This window comes from Salvia hispanica, chromosome 5 (genome assembly GCF_023119035.1).
Source record: "Salvia hispanica cultivar TCC Black 2014 chromosome 5, UniMelb_Shisp_WGS_1.0, whole genome shotgun sequence".
Classification (NCBI taxonomy): Eukaryota; Viridiplantae; Streptophyta; class Magnoliopsida; order Lamiales; family Lamiaceae; genus Salvia; species Salvia hispanica.
In genome coordinates this window covers 16,812,811-16,834,465 of record NC_062969.1, presented here as the reverse complement: position 1 = coordinate 16,834,465, position 21,655 = coordinate 16,812,811, and the positions used below count along the sequence as shown (strand labels likewise).

The 21,655-nt window shown below is 32.4% G+C and overlaps 2 protein-coding genes across 2 annotated transcripts; one reads left to right on the top strand and one right to left on the bottom strand.

The window, feature by feature from the left end:
* Positions 1-2,248: 2,248 nt before the first annotated feature.
* On the bottom strand, positions 2,249-3,887 carry LOC125189125 (zeatin O-glucosyltransferase-like). Its single transcript, XM_048086347.1, has one exon. It carries the CDS (start codon positions 3,851-3,853, stop codon positions 2,417-2,419), a length of 1,437 nt encoding a protein of 478 aa, XP_047942304.1. The 5' UTR covers positions 3,854-3,887; the 3' UTR covers positions 2,249-2,416.
* A 7,550-nt stretch (positions 3,888-11,437) lies between these two features.
* On the top strand, positions 11,438-13,201 carry LOC125191202 (zeatin O-glucosyltransferase-like). The gene has a single exon (XM_048088711.1). The coding sequence runs from the start codon at positions 11,754-11,756 to the stop codon at positions 13,152-13,154; it is 1,401 nt and encodes a 466-aa protein (XP_047944668.1). The 5' UTR covers positions 11,438-11,753; the 3' UTR covers positions 13,155-13,201.
* The last annotated feature ends 8,454 nt before the right edge of the window (positions 13,202-21,655 follow it).

The window sequence follows — 21,655 nt, the reverse complement described above, 5'->3', positions numbered from 1 at the left end:
GTCTAATATTTAATCAATAGGGTATGACGACGACTTAGTTTTAATTAATATTTAATAGCTTTAATCATAAATAGATCATATAACACGATTTATTCTGAAATATATATGCATCTAATGCAAGACTAATATAATTTTCGTTTATTAGTTTGAAAACAATCAAAATTTACTAGAAAATTTCAACAAAAATACTCTTATATAAAATTTTTAGTAGGATCAAATTTTTAGTCAACTTCATAATATTCAATCTCAAGCAATTATAACAACCGAACGAAGGCTAAATAGAATAGCTCTTATTTTTTCATCATGATTAATACTATTATTTTTCTGTACTTCTTCAATTCAGCTGAATATTATATTAATTAACAAAAAATAATAGTTTTAATCAATATTTATATTGTCCATGAATTAATAATTTTAGTTAATTTTTTTATATATTTAAAAATCGAAATTTAAAATTTAATTATAAAATTAAATCTAATATTGAAATAAAAAAACAAAGTGAAGGATGACAAAATGGAAGAAGAATGATAATTTTGAAATAATATCAGATTTAGTACATAACTGAAATAATATCAGATTTAAAATGTTAAAAGTGTAAAAAGACCAAATTGCCCAAACTACCAAAATCCCCAAAAGGGCATTTTCGTACAAAAAAAAAGCCAAAAGGACCAATTTCGAGATAAACCCTTAGTCCAGGGAGTACTGGCGATATTTTTAAAGTCCATGGACTATGGGCGAGATAAACCTATAGTCCAGGGACCATTTTTGTAGTTCACTCTTAATTATTTTATATTTTATAGTATTACTGAACAAACTGAATAATTTTCAATATTAACGCATAAGGATGACGGCTCACGGATTGTACTCCCTCCGTCCTAAGGAAATACTCCTTTCTTGGGCGACACGAGATTATATGCAGCTTTATCTTGTGTGTTAAGTGGAGAGAGTAAAGTAGGAGAGAGAGGATAAAGTATAGATAATTCTTTCTATCTTAATTTATTTCATATAGTATTACACTAATATTTTGCAATAATCACGTATTGTTTATATATCAATTGTTCCAGTTATTATTGTTATATATGTAGGGGTAGCTAAAAAGAAATGGAGTAATAAATTAAAGTACTTTTATTAATGAATGAATGCACAGAAATTAAAATCCCACGAGAACCAAAATGTTAGTATTATTTATACAATACGTGTTATAAACTTATAATACTATCTTCTCGATTATTTTCTGTGTATAATATTGTTGTGGGACTTTAGTCCTCATATATTTGTATAGATACAAAATAATACTACTCATAATAATAATATTAATATCTATAAACAAAATTCGACACTTGTTTGCATGAAATATGTCCCACAACAAATAGCAACATTCTATTGCGGGCATGTCGACAGAAATTGTAATATTATTTAATTGTTAATTTAACAAAAAAGAAGAAGAGAGTACATACAGCTAGAAAATGAAAAGGTTACACTTCTTTTTCTTTTAATTTTGGATAAGGATCGGTTTGTCATTCAAAATTGCTTACTCAACTAGATAATATAGAAATAGAAGTCAATTACTAGTACCTCATCGTTACATATAAGAACACTGCAATTGGATATAGAAGTATATTATATTTGTACATCGTTTTCGTCACATATCAATATATCAAGTTGTCAACATTATCTAATCAACTAGATCAGGTTTGTGTGCAGTTCCGAATCTTTGTTATATTTTATTGCATAATCATGTGTATACACCAAAACTTGCGCCACGTTTCAACATCATGTTTAGTAGTAAATGGTACTTTGCATTAAAAAAAAGTTCGAAATATTAGTCAATCATGTAAGTTTAAAAATCAGTAGCTAGTATTTTAACTTTGACATTTTTATAATTTCTCATGAACTCAGTTTTAAGACTAATCATGTTCGATGTGGCATCTGCAAATATTACATGGACAAAACGTTCAATCACTTAATTGAATATTGTATAATTATTTTGAATCAAACCCGTACTTATATGAAAATCAGTTATACATTTTTCAATAACTTTTTTAAATCATTATAGAATAATAATATAACTTATAATTAAACTAATTTATACAGATTAATTCAATTAATTTATAATCTTAGGAGATATTATATACACTCCATATATATACAATTTATGGACAATTGAGAAAATTATTAAGTTTCAAACTTGTGAAACTTATCAAAATTTCTTAACTTTGCCCTTCAACATATATGACTTGCTAGTAAATAGAGGAATATAATCCATGAATCATTAATATTTAGCTATCTATTTAGGTCCACATAATGCATGGGCGCAATTGCATTCATATTTATAATTTGTAAGTAATTATAATATGATACCTAACAAATACTCCTACATTAATATGATATACTTTTATTTCGTAGAATCTACGATCTATCTACTAATATGTGACACAAAACAGTCCAACTCAAAGCACGCCGAGCCACCTTCCTCCGCCGCGTCCCTGACGGCCCTACCCAGCTCCGCAGCCCTCTTCCTCATGGCCTCCCCTTCCTCCGATGCCATGAGCCTCCTCACCGCATCCTCCACCACGTCCGCCTTCACGACCTCCGCCCGACGGGCCCAGTCTCTCACGACGAGGCCGATCCCGAGGACCCTGGCGATCAACACCGTGTTCCTGGGCTGATCCGAATGCATCGGCCACGCCGCGATCGGCTTCCCCATCGACATACTCTCCATGCAGGAATTCCACCCGCAGTGGCTCATGAATCCCCCTGTGGCCGAGTGCCCCAGGATATCCAGCTGCGGCGCCCAGTCTCTCACTACCAAACCTGTTCCTGTAATTCTTTCTTCAAACCCCTGGGGCAGCTGGGCCCTGCGCCCAGCTGCCGCCCGGAACACATCTCCAGTATCAGCATCGCGCAAAACCCACAGGAATTTTTGCCCGGATCTCTCGAGGCCGGTCGCCAGGTGGTGGATTTGATCGTTCGAGAGCGTGGTGGTGGTGCCGAACGAGACGAGGATGACCGAGTCCCGGGGCTGCCCGTCGAGCCACTGGAGGCATTTGTGGGGGGGCTTTTTTCTCTTGGGGGAGGCGATTGGGTTGAATGGGCCGAGGGCCCACTGCTTTTTGGCCCCACTGATGTGGGGCCGTTGCAGGAGGTCGAGGAAGGGGCCCTCGACCTCCCTGCATGTGTTGTAGATGCGGCCGGAGTTGAGCTTGAGGTACTGATGCTGCTTCACCACGAATTTGAGGAATTCGGGGGTGAAGCAGCCCTCGAGGGCGGGGAGGCCCGAGAGGATCTCGGGGTCGACGGCGAAGGGGCGGCCGCTGGTCTCCCAGAGGAAGAAGAAGATGGTGTAGGCGGAGACGCTGTGGAAAATGTAGGACTCGGCGTTGGGGAAGTTGACGAAGTCCTGGACGACGGAGCCCATGAGGGAGTCGTACACCACGACGACGCGGCGGCGGGAGGCGGAGAGGGAGGCGAGGAGGTCGGCGACGGGGCGGCGGAGGGAGTGGAGGGTGTCGAAGAGGGGCTGGAGGTGGCCGGGGAATTTGATGGCGGCGGAGGGGTCGGGGGGAGGGGCGGTGAAGTGGAGGGATTGGAATTCGTGGAAGAAGATGTTGGAGGCGGAGATGGGGTCCCAGCCCTGGGCGCGGCGCCGGGCCTGCCGGTTGTGGGTGGCGGTGCCCACGTAGTGGACCGACACGCCGCGGGAGGAGATGAGGCGGGAGAGGTGGAGGAGCTGGTTCAGGTGGCCCTGCAGCGGGAATGGAACCATCAGCACCACCACGTCGTCTTGGAACAAATTCGACGCCATTTCTTTTGTTTTTTTTGATAGAAAATGCGAAATTGAGTTGCGTCTCATACTCCATTTATTATGCTTTGGTTGTGTAAATTGCGCGTGCATCCCACGCATACTTCCTCCCATCCGTCCACCATTTAAACACTCATTTGGTTTCGCCACATATTTTAAGAAATAGTTTGACTTTGCACTACACCAAAATAATCCGTTTAGAATGTTTTTTACTACCATTAAGGACGCTAATTTGTGTTTTCAAATATACCATCAGCGCTTCAAAAAGCGTCTTACGTCTCAACTAAAATAAGAAAACGCAAATGGAAGCGTCCTAAAAAAGCAAAAAATTAAGTTAGTTTGTTCTTAATTTAACAACGTTTTCATTAAAGAGTCATTTTGATTGGCACAAGGTTTAAAAGTTACTCACTCTGTCCCACTTTATCAGTCTTAGTTTACCATTTTGGGTGTCCCTTCCAATTGGAATATTCCATAAATAGTAATAGAGTTTATATTCTACTAACCTTTTTTAATCACTTACATTTTATTATAAACCTAACATATAAAAGTAGAACCCACATTTCACTATTTTTTTCAATAATTTTCCTTCACATTTCTTAAAATCCGTGTTGAATTCAAATGAGACTCCTAAAGTGGGACGGAGTGAGTATTTAACTTTGTGAAGGAACGCGTTCGGAGAAAGTGAGTTTAACATGGGATCCATTTTTAGTAGTATTAATATTATAATAGATTGTGTGTATAAAAAGTTAATGAAATATATTTTCCGCATCCTAAAAGTGAAATAAATAAATGATTTTATAAATTATTGAAAGCTCAAAATGGTAAAATTGGACAGAGGGGACTGCCAATTTTAGGTAGATGCGTGCAATAAACACGTTGTGAGAGAATTAAGGTGTTTGAATATAAATCTGGGAGTGATTCACGTGAACTCCATATGGTTTTCCAGCTTATTTTCTTAAATACGAAGTCGTATGAACATAGTGACTACAGAAACAGTGTGTTTCCTTGTTCATTAGGTGTCGTATGAACATAGTGACTATAGACACAGTTTGTTTCCTTGTTCAATGAGTGTTTAGTTTTACATTTGTATGTTGTTGACGATTAGTAGTACTATTAATTTCAAACTTCTTTCGAGGAAAAACACACATGTATAATGTGTTGTTAAGAGGTGATATTCTTGTTACACACCAATAACTTATTTGGTTTCATTATGTGTGAATCTATACATCATCCCACCATTACTTGTTCTGATCATGATTGCAGGAGTATGACTAAATTATCTTAGGATGTCGGAAGAATTTATTTTGACAATTCCTTGTTTTCAATTCAAATTATGTTATGTCAAAAACTACTCCACTACATATTACTATTAACCAATATATATTTATATACAAGGTGCAGCTAAATCTATATTAATGAGAAATTTGATTTAACTGAGAAGTAATAAGTGATCATACTCCATCCATTTATCATTAAATATTCTATTCTATCTATCGTACCGTAGTAGAGAGTAAAATAAAAAAAATAATAATCATTTTTGAAAATAAGTGCTAAACGAAACGCTTTTACTATGGTGGGATGGAGGGAGTATTTTTATCAGTGCGAATTTTAAAAAATTGTTTGACTTTATAAAAGAAAGCGATGGAAAAATAGTTAATGGAATGTAATTCCTATTTTTATATATTAGTTTTATAATAAAATGTGAGTACAATTAGTTATTAGAATGCGTGGTTCATTTGTCAGAGAGAGTAAAGTAAAATGAGACATTATTGACAGAAAGACGAAAAATAGAATATCTAATAGCGGATATAGGAAGTATGATAAAAAAATTAGGCCAAAACTCTTAATAGCAGACAGGGGAAGTATGATTGAAAATTAGCAATAGCAAACAAAGGGAATATTATAGAAAATTAGCTAGGCCCGAACTCTAATAAGGTAATTGATGGTTATTATAATTCCAAAGTTGAATTCATCATTCAATTTATTTTCAAATGCTACCAATTTTATGCCTCTCATTCATCAAACTAAAGATTTATCTTTATGATTGAAAGATTTATCTTACAATGAGTGAAAGATTTATCTTTATGATTAATGTATTTTTTTTTATGAGCTTAATACTTTCCGCGTCTTTTGATGGAAGATGAAACTCATTTTCATTGCTAGTCTTTCAATCAACCCAAATATGTATGTACGCATAATACCAAATCATACTATATTTTTATAAGTGCTCAATAATATGAATATGGAATAATAAATATGGTGAAACTAGTTCTACTCATGAAAGTGACGCGAGCAGAATTAGACCTTACGTTGTATGTTGGGATCACAGCAACTTGATACTCAGCCATGTGATCTTAGCTGTTTTGCAATTATTATTTTTGTTTTTACCTCTTCAAATGAGAAAGATAGAGACTATTAATACATTAAATAATGGATGGTTATACAATAGTATTATGATCAATTTTAATCTTATCATCTCAGAAATAAATATTTGTCGACTTTAATTAGGAAACAAAATTGACTTCTACCTGCCCCCATATATAGCTCATAAATATACTCGTTTGCTTCTAGATATTCTCTACGTTTCAAAGAAGATAATTTATTTTTTAAGCGTTACTAAATTTCAGGCAAGGTAAATAAAAAAATTAATTGATCCTATCTTTTTATCAACTGATAAATTTTTATTTTGTCAATAACTCTTGAATTGATGTTGCAATTGAATTAATTTTAAAATAAATATTTCTTTCATTTTATGATAGTCGAGTCATTTTTTTACACTCGTTTTATATAAATGATAATAAATCATTATAATGGAGATAATGCAATGTAAGAGAGAATATTGTAGAGAATAGTCTATCTATATTATTCTGTCTCTTACTTTACTTTTTTACTACTTTTACTATTTATTATGAGTATCATTTTTGTAAAATGAGTGAAACAAAAATCGCCCCAACTACCTTAAAACAAAAGAAGTAAAAATTAAGAAAATACATAAATAAATTTAACTAACACAAGAAATGTTAATTACATTTTGAAGTTCGTTAAACAAAGATCCAACAAAAGAACCTCTTATATAAAACCGCATTAGTATAAGATCTAATGAAACAAAATGCATTATTACAAAGACCTAATAAAGCAAAAAATTATTTAAAAAAAAAAAAAAAACTAATAGAATAAGATATAATAGTATTTCTAAATGTGTTTTACCTATTTTATTGTGATCATAGAATACGAATGTGACATAGGATCCAAATCGCTTTAAGCCTAACAGTTGGAAAGTATATATTGGTTGTACGTAGATTAATTTTATTCAAGAAGTAGTTGCAGGCTTCAACAACAATAAGGTGAGGTTTTACGCCAAGTTAGAGAAGATTTTCACCTATTATAAAACATAGCTCAATCAGAATTTTATTGGATATTGTGGCTCATAGAGATGGGGAATTGCAATAGTTGGATGTCTAAACCGACTTTCTAAATGGTAAATTAGAAGAGAGGATTCATATGTGATATAGTACTATTTATTAGCATTACACCTATTTGCAAGTATACAAAGTAGGAATAGTATAATTGATAAACATATATTTTGCACGTTTTTAAGACCTAGATTTGACTCGTTTCGATTGTCAATCATGCATATTATGTCCATCATTGCATATGTTTCTAAATTTTAGTATTTTTACTTGTTTGTTGAAAAATTACAGAATCGAACTTAGAATAAGGTACAAAAATTATGTGCAATGTGTGTATTTTGTGTATAGTGTAGGTGTAACGTGTGCAGTGTGTGTATTTTATGTATAGCATGTGTGTAGACTGTGTAGACTATGCAGAATGTGCATTTCATGTATAGTGTGTGTATTTCATGTATAGTGTATGTATTTTGTGCAAAGTAGTGTGTTTGCATAAATTCTTCAAATTCAACAATTATTTTATTTTATCAAACATAGAATTTTAAATTGAATTAAATTTAATTTCTTTCAATTCAATTTTATAGAATTTCAATTCCAATTCTATGTATCAAACAGAGCATATAGGTACTAAACTATAGCGTTTGTATCAAATTGGTTACTAAGCTTTAATTAGTATTAAAATGAGTACTTACTTTGTAGTACTACCTCAGTCTCACATTAAGTGTCACATCTAGTGTGAGCACGCGTTTTAATAAATGTAATGAAAAGTGAATTGAATAAGTTAGTGGATTATAGGTCACATTTATATATATTAGTTTTATAATAAAATGTGAGTAGAATTGGTTGGTGGAATGTATGATCTACTTACCATTTATGGTAAAAATAAAATGTGACTCTTATTGTGGGACGGACTGAAATGACAAAACGTGACACTTATTGTCGGATGAAGGTAGTATTTTTTTATTTTGGAAAGTTCTAATATAATTGAATTACTTTTATTTTTAATAAAAATTAATCATCTCATTTATTTTATTTTTTCCCTATCTCTTATTTTATTTATAATTCATTTAACATATTATTCTTACGCTTTGTGCTGAAATAAATTGTCTCTATTAACAAGAAATGGGGAGAAATAGTAAATGATAGGAGTAAATGATTGATATGTCTGTGTGTGGAGATTGATTGACGACGACCAAGACTTTGGCAATTAGAAAACGAATTTTGCAGAAAATATATGAAAATGTCACTACCTATGTAGTTATTCCCATAATATCCTACTCCCTCCGTCCCATATTTGGAGTCACTTATTGTTATGGCTCGGATTTTAAGAAAGAGTGGAAGTGTGTAATAAATGAAGTGAGATGGTGGAGTGTGTAATAAATGAAGTGAGATGATAGAGTGTGTAATAAATGAAGTGAGTTAGTTGATGGTGGGTCCCTTTTTGACTTTTTGGTTTTTTATTTTTGTTTTGGTTTATTTTAATGTAGATAATGACATCTTAATGTAATTTTGATGAACCATGGCGTAAAATTATATGACCAAATACAGAAAATTCTAAATGTGACTCTTAAACTGGAACGGACTTTTATGACAAAAAGTGACTCTTAAACTGGGACGGAGGGAGTAGTTCGTTTGATGCTTCCAACCGAAATCTTATCCCGAAGGTTTACATATACATGCTCAGTATCTTGAAATCGTTCAATAACTGAAATCCAATTATTTAAGTTGAAGATTGAGCCAAAATTTGAATAGGAGGGAGGTGATGTGGCAGACAACAAATCAATGCGGATGATGGTTGTGACTAATAATGGTGAATAAAAATGGAAAGAGAGGTGATTTGGCAGTCATATACTATGATTTTGTGATCAAGTTGTATGAGTTTGATTGGTTCATCATACATGATATTGAAAGTTCGACAATTATTTGTTTGGGTGGATAAGATCCAGCCGTCATTCCAAGTCACATGCCGACTTCATAAATACGGTGCTTCTTGTAATAGAATTTGTCAATCACTAAATTAGTGATATGGATAAAATGAAATCTAATTTAATTTCGACATTATATAAATGAGTCAAGATACGTTGTTACGAGTCAAACTATTAAGAAAAATGTAATTGAACAACGAGATAATATTAGTCATGGTGTTTAATCACTAGCCAAATGAGTAATTTTTGCGATTGACTAGCCTAAAAAAAATGGTTTAAATAATATTCCTTCCGTACCTAAAGAATATGTACTTTGAGTTCGGTACGGATTTTAATTCAAAATTGGTAAAATAAGAGAGATGGATGGAGAAAAGTAATTAAAGTATTATTAGTGGGTAATGGGTCCCACCTCATTAGAGAGGAGAGTTTCCAAAATTCGAAGGTGTATATTCTTGTGGGACGGACTAAAAAGGAAAGAGTGCATATTCTCATGTTATTCGCAGTTTTCTATTGTTGTTTGTTCCAAATTACTTACACGATTTCTATTTTAAGTAAGATATGGTATTTAATTAATATATTAGAGTTAATTAAGTGTTTTCTTATTAAGCGATTTTTTATTACACTTAAAATACTAAAATACTAATTTAAGTAAACTAAAAATCAATCCAAAATTTATGTTTTAAAGTGAAAATGCGAGTAATATTGGATGGAGGGAGTAATAAATAAGAAAAAGATTAAGAAAAAATGATTAACGTGTTATTAATAGAAAATTAGACCGTTTATTAGTGAAAATATAGTAATATTAGATAAAGACTTATTTTTGCGGATAGAACAAAATAAAATATAAAAAAAAATTATTTTTCATAGTAATATTGTAAGAGGAGTTAAAAAACAATTTAAATATATTAAAATATAAAGTAATATGTTAAACATATTCTTGTAACTCAATTGAGATGCCCATGTCGACATGGGGCGATTATGAGATTTGTCTAAGTTCAATTTATAAGAAAGACGTGTAGTTGGAAGCATTAGATACAGAGTACTTGTTTATTGATGTTGAATAAAGATTGAGTGGTTGCTTTGCATCATCTTTTGTCTACTACTTGAACTTAGCAGCCAAATATACAGTTTTACTCACTTTTACATCTTTTTAGCTGATTAACTTGTTGGATTGTGTTTGGTCAAAAATGACTTTGACTTGACTACTAATAAATGTAACTAAACATTTTAGCAACGAATATAGTAGATTAGTAGATGAACGTGATATATTTATTTTTTGAATTCTGATTCCCAATGCATGAGAAATAACAAATTAAAGCTAGTCACAATAAAATTAAAAGGAGCTATGTGAAAAAAAATCAAGGGATTAAATAACTAAATGTTAATCATCCCCACGTTGCAATGATAAATTTACTGAATTTATATATTTTCAATTTTACTTAAATTATTGTCATCTATTAATATTAATATTTGTAGATAAATATTCTCAATCTCAAGCAGTTAATTTATAATAAAAATAAAATAAAATAAGAATATAATAATACACATGGGCCAAACAAGAGTAATAAAATCCAAATTAATGAATTACAACATATTTGGGTGTAATCTAACAAATAATTAAAAGAGAAAAAATGAAAACAATTTTTGGAGCTAATTTGATAAGGCCCAACTAGTTTTTCCTACGTCAATTTTTTTCAGCCCAATAAGCCTAGAAAACGACTCCAATTGCATAAAATAAATTTAGGCACTTACTCAAGCATTTACAGCAGCCCATCTAACATACAAGAACTCATAACTTGTCATACGTAAAAGAATGCCAAATGCCCGATCAAAGCATCTTCGTAAATGAGTAGCAGTGCCAATAAATATCTCTCCGGTTATCATTAAATGTTTCTTATTTTTTTATTTGGACAGACCCCAATAAATATCTTATTTTATTTTAACTATTTTCGTAAATGTGGTCCACGTTTCCACTTACTTTTTTCACTCGCTTTCCTTCACTCACTTTTTTCGTAAATAAGAATTTTTTCGTAAATAAGACATTTAATGAAGACATAAAAAGGGATTATCTGTGAATCCGACATGAAGGGAGTATAATTGGATGGCGACGGCAACTGAGCGCCGGTGACCAAGTCGTCTAATGATCAAAGTCTCCGCACAAGGATGCCAAGTCGTCCACGATAGGGACACCCGCATAAGTCACAGCGCATGTGCTAAAGTCCAATGAAATTCCCATCCTAAATTTCCTATATAAATAAAAAACCATATAAAGTCATATGAAGAATTGAAGACATACATCAAATTTTTCAACATTTCAATTATTAATCAAAAGGAGGAGAAGTCGAAGACCAAGCTGTATTGCGTTAATAGCTCCAAACATGTAAAGTTGAATCATAAAAGTCTAGTAATATCCAAACATCATCATTTCTTGCTAATACTATATTCTCGCAGTCCTCAAGACAACAACATACATAATTGAAAAAAAGCTGATATATTTTGTTACGTGCCTGCAGCGAGAGCGCAGTTAGTTCCAGAGAGGCAGAGTCGCAAGAAAAAAGCTTATATAAACGACAACCACAAATCCTTATAACACAAGTAAATTGAAGAAAAAGCTCTCCAATGGCAACAAACCAAGAAGAAGTACCTTTAACCGTGTTGATGGTGCCGCTGGCGGCGCAGGGCCACCTCAACCAGCTCCTCCACCTCTCCCGCCTAATGGCCGCCCGCGACATCCCCGTCCACTACGTGGCCGGGGAGGCCCACATCCGCCAAGCTCGGACCCGCCTCCACGGGTGGGACCCATCCTCCATCCACTTCCACCACCTCCCCACCCCACCCTTCACCAACCCACCCCCCAACCCCAACTCCCCCACCAAATTCCCCGCCCACCTCATCCCCTCCCTCGTCTCCTCCATGCACCTCCGCCAGCCCGTCTTCGAGCTGGCGCAGAGGCTCGCACCCACCACCCGAAGGCTGGCCGTCCTGTACGACTCTTCCCTCCCCTACGTCGTACAGGACGTGCCAACCCTCCCCAATGCCGCGGCCTACTGCTTCCACAGCATCGCCGCCTTTTCTGTGTATTCCTTCCACTGGGAATACACTGGAAAAACAACCAAGCTGAAGAACGAAGCCTCCTTTATTGAGCAGGTTCCATCTGTAGACGGATGCTTCCCGCCTGAATTCGTGGAGGTTATGCAATTTCAGCATAACCTCCCGAAGATCAGCTCGGGAGACATCTACAACACGTCGAGGGTGATCGAGGCCGCCTACCTCGATCTCCTCGCCAACGAGAAATCTACCGGGACCGGGAACATCTGGGCCGTCGGCCCGTTCAATCCAGTTTCGGTATCCGAAACCGAAAGCAAGCAGTTTGAAGAGAGAGAGGCATGCTTGAAATGGCTGGATACACAGAGCTTGAATTCAGTGATTCTGGTTTCGTTTGGGAGCACGTGTTCTTTGTCGGATGATCAAATTTCAGAGATTGCTGAGGGATTGGAGAAAAGTGGGCAGAGGTTTATATGGGTGATCAGAGACGCCGACAGAGGTAACATCTTCCAAGGAGATGTGAGGAGAGCTCCGTTGCCGGAAATGTATGAGGAAAGGGTGAGAGAGAGGGGGCTGATTTTGCGGGATTGGGCCCCGCAGTTGGAGATTTTAGGCCACAGGGCGACAGGTGGGTTTATGACGCACTGTGGGTGGAACTCATGTATCGAGAGCATAAGCATGGGCGTGCCAGTGGCGGCGTGGCCCATGCACTCTGACCAGCCCAGGAACGCGGTCCTCATGACCAAGGTTCTTGGGATAGGGGTGGAGGCCGCAGAGTGGGCCCATCGGGACAGGGTCGTCCCAGCGGCTGCAGTGGAGAGCGCGGTGAGACGATTGATGGCTTCTGAGGAAGGAGTGGAGATTAGGAAGAGGGCTGAGGAGTTGGGGGATGCTGTGAGGAAATCTATGCTTCAAGGTGGGGTTTCTGTCAAGGAAATGGACTCATTCATTGCCCACATCACTAAATCAGATTAAATGTCCTTACTCTCTTCCAATAAATATTACTACATATTTTGTTTCTACTACAAAATTTTATGCAGTGTTTTTTTTTTAATTAATAAAGGAAGTATAAAATATAAAAGATGAAAAAGTAGAAATTATATTATTTTTATTTTAAGAAAACGTTCCATTTTTCAATGAGATTTCGCCCAAATTTGACCTAGAAAGAAGGGGAAGAGATATACTCCATTTCCAAAGGAGTAACAACAGGTTTAATCAATTACGACAACGACTATCAATAATTTATGATATCACTTATCAGGAATTCATAATACCATCACAAGATAACAAAAAATTCAGTCTTATCAATGTTAACTTCAGTCAAACAAAAACATGTATTTCCTCTATCTGACTATAATAAAGACTTTTTATTTTGGACACTTATTTTAAAATAATAATAATAATAATAATAATAAATAATTTAAGTGGAAATAGGGTAAAATAAGATAGATAATAATAAAGAGAATAATCTTATTCATATTATTATATCTCTTATTTTACTCTCTCTCCATCATTTTTTAAAAATAAGTGTTTAAAACGAAACAAACTCCTCTACTACAAGAGAACAAAGGGAATACCAAATAGAACGCTGATTTTACTTTTATTTAATTTTTACGTTATTATTTGAAACATTCTACTAATTAATTGCTCACCAATTTCACCGTCAGCTCTCAATTGCCCAGCTGTCATACCAAAACAAAAGTAGTCAAAAACAAGTGCAAGTGTTGAATAATGGATAAGATAGTGGAAAGGAACGAAAATAAAGGAGTTTGCAACGAGACGAGGATAATGCATCGATGCCAACTTTTGAAGTCTATCACAAGGGCATGAAGAAAGAAAAAAAATTGAAATCAATTTTGATGTGTTGCGAAAACCTACTAATAACTTTTGTTTGAGAAGTTATCATCAACTGTCAATAAATGGTGCAACCTCCGTATCCTAAAATTTGTCCCACTTTGATTCGGCACCAATTTTAAGAAATGTAATGGAAAGTGAGTTGAAAAAATTAGTGGATTGTGGGTCCTACATTCATATATTAGTTTTATAATAAAATGTGAGTAGGAATGAGTTAGTGGAATATGAGGTCCACTGCCAAAAATGGTAAAAGTGAAATGGGACAAATTTTGAGGGACGGACGGAAATGGAAAAATGGGACAAATTTTAATGGACGGAGGTAGTAATAGTGAAACAAAATTTATCGTTTTATTTACTAATATTAATATCATGTTTGGTATGACGATGGAATGGAATGACATTTCTATTTTTATTCTATTTTTGGTTTGATGCATTTAGCCATGGAATGGTCACCACCATTCTCCTTTTCTTCTTATTTTAGATTTTTAAGAAAACATATACTAACATATTACTCTAATATATTTCAAACTCAATATCATCTAAATCTTATAATTTTTAAAATTATAGTAAAAATTTTAATTATTGAATTTTTTCAAACACTACACTCACACACTCACATACTATATACACACTGATTCACATAATACATAGAGTACGTCATAGACACTCATACTCAGACATACAATAACACACGCTACATGTAGTGTGTATTGAGTTGCAAAACAATCATACTAATGCTCTCTCCGTCCATCGTTAGGAGTCCCGTTTTTTGACGGTACGAGTTTTAAGAAAAGCTTTAAAAAGTGGGTGGGAAAGAGTTAGTGAAATATGAGTCTCACTTGTATATATTAGTTTTAAATAACATGTGAATAGAATGAGTTGGTGAAATGTGGAACCATATTACCATTTATGTTAAAAGTGAATCGGGACTCCTATTCGCTGACGGACTAAAATGAAAAAAATGAGACTCATATTCATGGACGGAGTAAGCAATATCTTTTACTTTTAATATCTTTATAACCCCCAATTTAAAATTCTGATAGTCATAAAACAATTAATAAATGAAATCCATAAATGTGGCTGTTCGTAACTTCGTATAGAGCCATGTACAAAAAGAAGAAGACATTTAAATATTCAATGATCTGCTATCCAAAATCATCAAAAGTTCACCACTAATCTCATTTTAAAATCAAATGCCTACCCCAAGAGTGCTTCCCAATTCTAATGTATGTCCAAGTAGCGCAAAATTAAATAGACTATGAGATGAAAGCAAAATATTCCATCCGTCCCCGCATAGATTTTAAGAAATATAGTAAAAAATAAGTGAAACAGTTAATGAAATGTGAGTCATACTTTTATATTTCCGTTTTATAATAAAATGTAAATTAAATGAGTAAATGAAATATGAAATATATGGTCCATTACCAAAAGTAGTAAAACTTATAAGTGTCAATTAATTTAGAACGGATGAAAGTTGAAATTGATGTCAATGAACGAGGGATGGACGGAGTAAATGATTATTAGGCCGTAATATGCCAAAAATGCATGCTCAATTATAAGCCAATAAATGAATTAGACGATACTACTAGTACTTAAGAAAAACATGAGTTAAATGGCATTAAAAACAAAAATATAAAATGTAAGGGTATGTTTGGAGGCCCATAACTTCAATGGGCCTTAGATTTAGGGCTCTATGTTTTAATTGAATAATTCAAAGATTCAAACTCGCTGCAATTGGTATGAAAATTAAACCATAAATAGAATAAATTTTCAGTCAACTAACATCAACTTTCACGTATAATCACTACACTGCATTGCACCTATCAAATAAGAGGGAGGAATGGAGTCAAATACAATGGATTAATGGAAAGAAAAAAGTAAGAGGAGATGGTGCTGAATTTTCACGTTAATGAATTGTTGGTATAAAATTAAATCACTTTAATTGAATATTAATTAGAATACTCTATTAGCATGGAGTTGTCATTTACTACACTTCTTATTTGGTCCAACTAAACCTATTTAATAAGTACTACTTGATTTTAACGAATGCGTTAAATTCACGTATTTCTTAAAATTATAGAGTTGGATTATTTACCTTAGATAGCTAGCTTATTACCTTTTATTCACGTTGCAAATTCATATTTGAATGGCATTTTTTTAAATTAAATGAAAAATCTAGGTTTCAGAAACAAAAGAAAACGTCATTCTCCCATTTGTAGTTCTTATTTTCTTCTCTTATTCTTCATTGAAAAATATACAACTTCACTAATTATAAAATGTTTAATAGTATATTTATCAAATCGAAGATTATGACAAGATCTTTCATTTGACAGTATGAAATAAAGAACAAATAGATAGTAATAGTAACATAACAAAGTTCATACTACTATACTTATTAATCCTAATTGAGATTGAAAAGAGTGGTTTAATTGAACACTGTTTTAAAATAAGAATTTATAAAATACCCCAATTAATATGTTGTGGGATTTTAACAATAATTTTTATTTTAAGATAGTTTCCGATTGAACCACTCTCTTTAGGTTGATTCTCAAATAGATTTTAAAATTACTTTTAAAATTTCATCTACCATATTGGTTAACTGGACTGAACTTTTATTTGATTTTTCTTTTTTTCTCTCGTTTTCTTTTTCTCCCCTGCAAATTAGAGTTTCTTCGGTCGTCTCAATTCAACATTCTTATTATCCAATTATATCATTGAGTATAATTATAGAAAATAAATTTTAGAATATATTAAATTCATCTTCAAAATTTCTATATCCAATAAAGTTCGATATTATGTCAATAATTAGGGATGTACAACTCCCAAAGCCAAAAGTATGACAATGAAAAACATCACACTAAGTTTTAACTTATTTTCCCTACGAATAAAATATCTTGAACTACATATAATAATTTTGACAAAATGTGGCGAAGATAAATTCCTCCTAATATTGAATTAAAAAAACCTCCTCTGCAATATTTTTATTAATATTTTCCAAACTTTGTGTAGTTTCCCCCCCTCTTTGCCTTAAGAGCATCTCCAGCAACACCCTTCCGATCCCGTCGGACGTCGGAGAGGCTTCCGGGAAGGACGCCCGGGACGTCCGCCATTAGGGCGCAGAGGGACGGACGAGGACGTCCCGTGAGGAGGCGGGAGGGGCGCGGTCTTCGGTGGAAGGGCGCTAGGACATCCGCCATTGTGGCGACTCGCGGACGTCCCAATTTAATTTAATTTTTTTTAAAAAAAAAACTTCTATATATACGGCTCGTTGTCGAAATTTTAATTTCGTAACGTAAATTGAATATTTGTGAATTTTTTTTATTGTAGGAAGTCTACGCGGGAAGGGCGATGGGAAGTCCGAATTGTGCAGTGGGAAGTCCTTGTGACGTGGTAGAAGAGTGAGAAGTCCTTATGACGTGGCAGAAGATATTTCTGGGTAGGGCGTAGCATTGGAGATGCTTAAGGCTATTTTAATCAATCTATCCCTATTTATTTAATGTCTGTCTTATCTTCCTTTCCTTTCTCTATTTTCTATCTCTATCATTTATTTAATTCATAATTTCATCTAGGCGGAAAGAGCCTATTAATTAGACAGAGACATTAATTTGCTCTCAAATAAATTGTTTCTTTCTTATCTTCCTTTCTTTTCTCTGTTTTTTCTCCCATTCATTATTTAATTTATAATTTCTTCTACACGGTTTAGGGTTATTACTTTTCAAAACAAAACATTTCCTCGATATAAAATTTCTTGTGCATTTACCAAAAATATATCGTTAGTATCTGATAGGGGAGTGATCAATTGCTAACTAATTAGCAATCCCAAATTAAGACTAAATCTTAGCCATTAGATTAGAAGATCTAGTGATTGAAATAATGCTACATGAATTATATTTTTAATTAAGAAAATTAAAAAATAAAATTAGAGGGTATTAATGTCATTTTCTTCTCATTAAAATCATCTTAAAACGTTAAATTTACGTAACTCTCTCGATTTAAATTATTTTTCCGCAAAAAATATATCAAAGTAAAGATAATTTTATAAGGATTCCAACGAGATCTCAATTGCATATGTTTCGACGACGTTCGGATGATGAAATTTGATATTTTTTATTTTAGTTTTCGTAAATGTTGATAACCAGATTTTTATCAACAAATACATCAAAAAATCTCAATAAAACCATGTAAAAATCTCAATAAATATGTGTTGGTATTTTTTTGTACTAGTGTTGATATTCTCATGTCATATTGTTGATATTTGTAATACACTATGTTGATATAAAAAAAATTCACGAAAATTATCATATGATAACATAATGACGATATTACTCTTTTGTTGATATTTTGTCTATTATTTATTGAGATTCGTAAGATTTAATTTCATCCACTCATTTTAAAATTTAAAGGTGAAGATTTATCTTGATTTTGGATTAGGGTGCTGTAAGCATTAGAATATCATCCGCCTTTAATATTGTCAAATACGACGAACTTCCGTGGTCTCTTGCATTATTTGAAACTTCATTCGCATCGAGAACTATGTCTTATCAGGAGTAGTATTTTTATATTCGTACAATTAATTAATTTATTATGTGTGTATCAATATTTTCATATTCGTTGATACCTATTCCTACTCCAATTTATTTAGCATTAGTTTTTTTTCAAGTCAATAAATTGTCATTAAAATTGAATTTGTAGATCTCTCATTTTTTTTGAAGTACTAACAATTACTATTAACAATGAGAAGGAAAAAATAAGACGAAAGAATAATTTGAAAAATGGAGGAAGAAATAAGAATAAAAAAGTTGAATATAGTGGATATAGTTATTAGTAGATAAAAACTTTTAAGTTAAAAAATTGAAGAAAATAGCATAAAATGTAATAAAATAGTGCAAAAGTTATTCCAGTGATATTATGTTAATGTTCGATGATTAATGGTGCTAATAAAACTCATTAGGGACCGCAGAGGTGAAAGTAGCAATATGCATGACCTAAATTTTCAATTCACTCTATATAATAAATAGGGCAAATGACAGAAAAAGCACAATATGCCCCATGAAAAAAAAAACAGCACCCTACTAGTCTCAATTTATTGATGTAGTCCATATATATGTCAAAATTAATACGCGGATGACCAAGTATGTGTCAAACAATATCGTTTAAGTAGTTGAACATTTTAGTCTACTTAATATTTTCTGACTGCCATATTATACATGATTTCCTCCCAAATTTTAATGTTATTAGGCAATTACAAAAATGTCAAAAAGTTTTATCGTATATAATTAGCTATATTTAATTAAAGTTGGAAGATTGATATATAACTGAACAAACTTGATAATTTGTTCAACAAATTACTCTATAAAATATAAAATAAACAAAAAAATAAGAGATGAAATTTATAAATAAGAAAAAATGAATGAATATAAATAAAAGATTACGGGTATGTAGCAATAATGTATAAAAATACTACTGCATACTACTGAATTTTATGGTTTACCCCATTAGAAAAAAATGAGTTTATAATTTAAAAATATGTGGAGAATCTGGATTTCTGACATGGTCACTTGCACCTTTAGCAACGGTCTAATTTTTAAGGCTGAATGGTTCCCACAATTTTCTTCTCAAAGACTGGTCACTATCTCATGCACCATCTTCATCGTATATCATTCCTTTATCTAAAACAAAAATTTAATACTACTACTAATCATGAATGAATTTAATTATAAAGATCTTTACTGCTTATTTAAAAATATCCCTTCAATTGATTGCAAATAAAATAAATATCCCTTCAACTGATTGCAACTAAAATAAAATTAGTCTTCGATTTTATTAGTTATAATTTAGAATCCATGGTAATAGTATTGGGTTCAGTCTTTAGGTCTATCGGGAAAATGTCAAAGTTTGATTAAAATAGTGTTGATTTCGTGGTACTTCACGCGTATTTTTGTGATTACCGATAGTGTATAATCAACTTTTTTATAAATAAATAAATACTGTTTTTCAAAAATAGAATTTTTTTTGAGTCTGTTAGATACTCTTTATTATAATAAATACATCTCACAATCCATTAATACTAATTTCACTATTTTTTCTCTTTCTTTCTCTTATTTTATTTAATACTAGTATTTATTTTCTTCATCTCTTTTACTTACTAATTTTGCATGAAAACTCGTGGCGTTTTCAAAGTTCCTATTTTTATAAAAAAGAGGAGTATAAATATAAAGGTTGTGCCACGAAGGATTCAAATCCGAGATCTTTGGCTTCAGACATTACCTCTCTATCACTTGGCAACTCACACGCACATAATCAATTCTTCAATAATTGGTTCATTTTATTTTTATAATATTTAATAATAGACTCTACATTCTATAAAGTCACTTTATTTATATTTTATTATAAAATTAATATATAAATAATAGTCCTTCCGTCCCATGAGAATATGAACTTTTAGTTGAGAATGAATTTTAATACACAATTTGTAAAGTAATAAAGAAGTAGAAAGAAAAAGTAATTAAAGTATTGTTAGTGAAGAATGAGACTCACCTCATTAGATAATTTTTTTTTTTCCAAATTTAGAAAGTGTTCTTATGGAACAGACTAAAGAGGAAAGAGTGCACATTTATGTGGGACGGAGGGAGTACTACTTTTGTAAGTTTAGGTTTGGTACTAGTAGGTAATTTCATTGTTGTTACGGACAACAATGGTAGGTAATTTCAAGTTTAGTGATAGGGAGTTTCGAATAAAAAAATATTCCTTTCGTCCGCGAATAGAAGTCCCATTTTTCATTTTAGTCCGTATATGAATAGGAGTCCAATATTTGATAATAGGGTCCTACATTTCACTAACATTCCACTCACATTTCATTTAAAATTAATAAGTACTATATACAAGTATGATTCATATTCCACAAATTTTTTTTGCTACCGACTGTTCTTAAATTTCAGTTAAAACTTAACGATCATACGTGTTTTGACCAAATTACTGATTTAATTATGAATTTATTAGCCAAATTAACTTAGTTAATTTAATATTAAAATTTATAAAAAAAATTACATATAATAAAAATTAAATTAAATTAATATTTATACAAATTATATTCCATTAAAATTTATAAAATATCTTACCTATAATAATAATAATAATAATAATAATTAAATTTGTGAATATTTTACTTTTAATTCAATTTGAATTTGATTATAGGTAAAATAATAGTATTTTATTAATTTTAATATTTTTTGTTATATGTAAAAAAACATTTGTATGAATTTTAATATTTTTTTATTGTAGATATTTTAAAATTTTTAATTCTATTAAATTAAGTATGTTGAATTTGCTAATTAGATTCATAATAAATTACTAATTTGATAAAAAAAACACCGTTAAATTTAATGAAAATGTTAAATTTATATCAAAATATATTGTATGTGACAAAAAGGTATAGTACCACACTTATGGGATGTAATCAATTGCTAACTAATTACCAATCCCAAATTGAGACCAATTTTCAACCATTAGATTAGAAGATCTTGTGGTTAATATGATGCCAAGTGTAATATATTTTAAATTTAAATAATTATTAATTAAATTAAAAGGGTATTAATGTCAAATCCTAATTATAACTAACTACT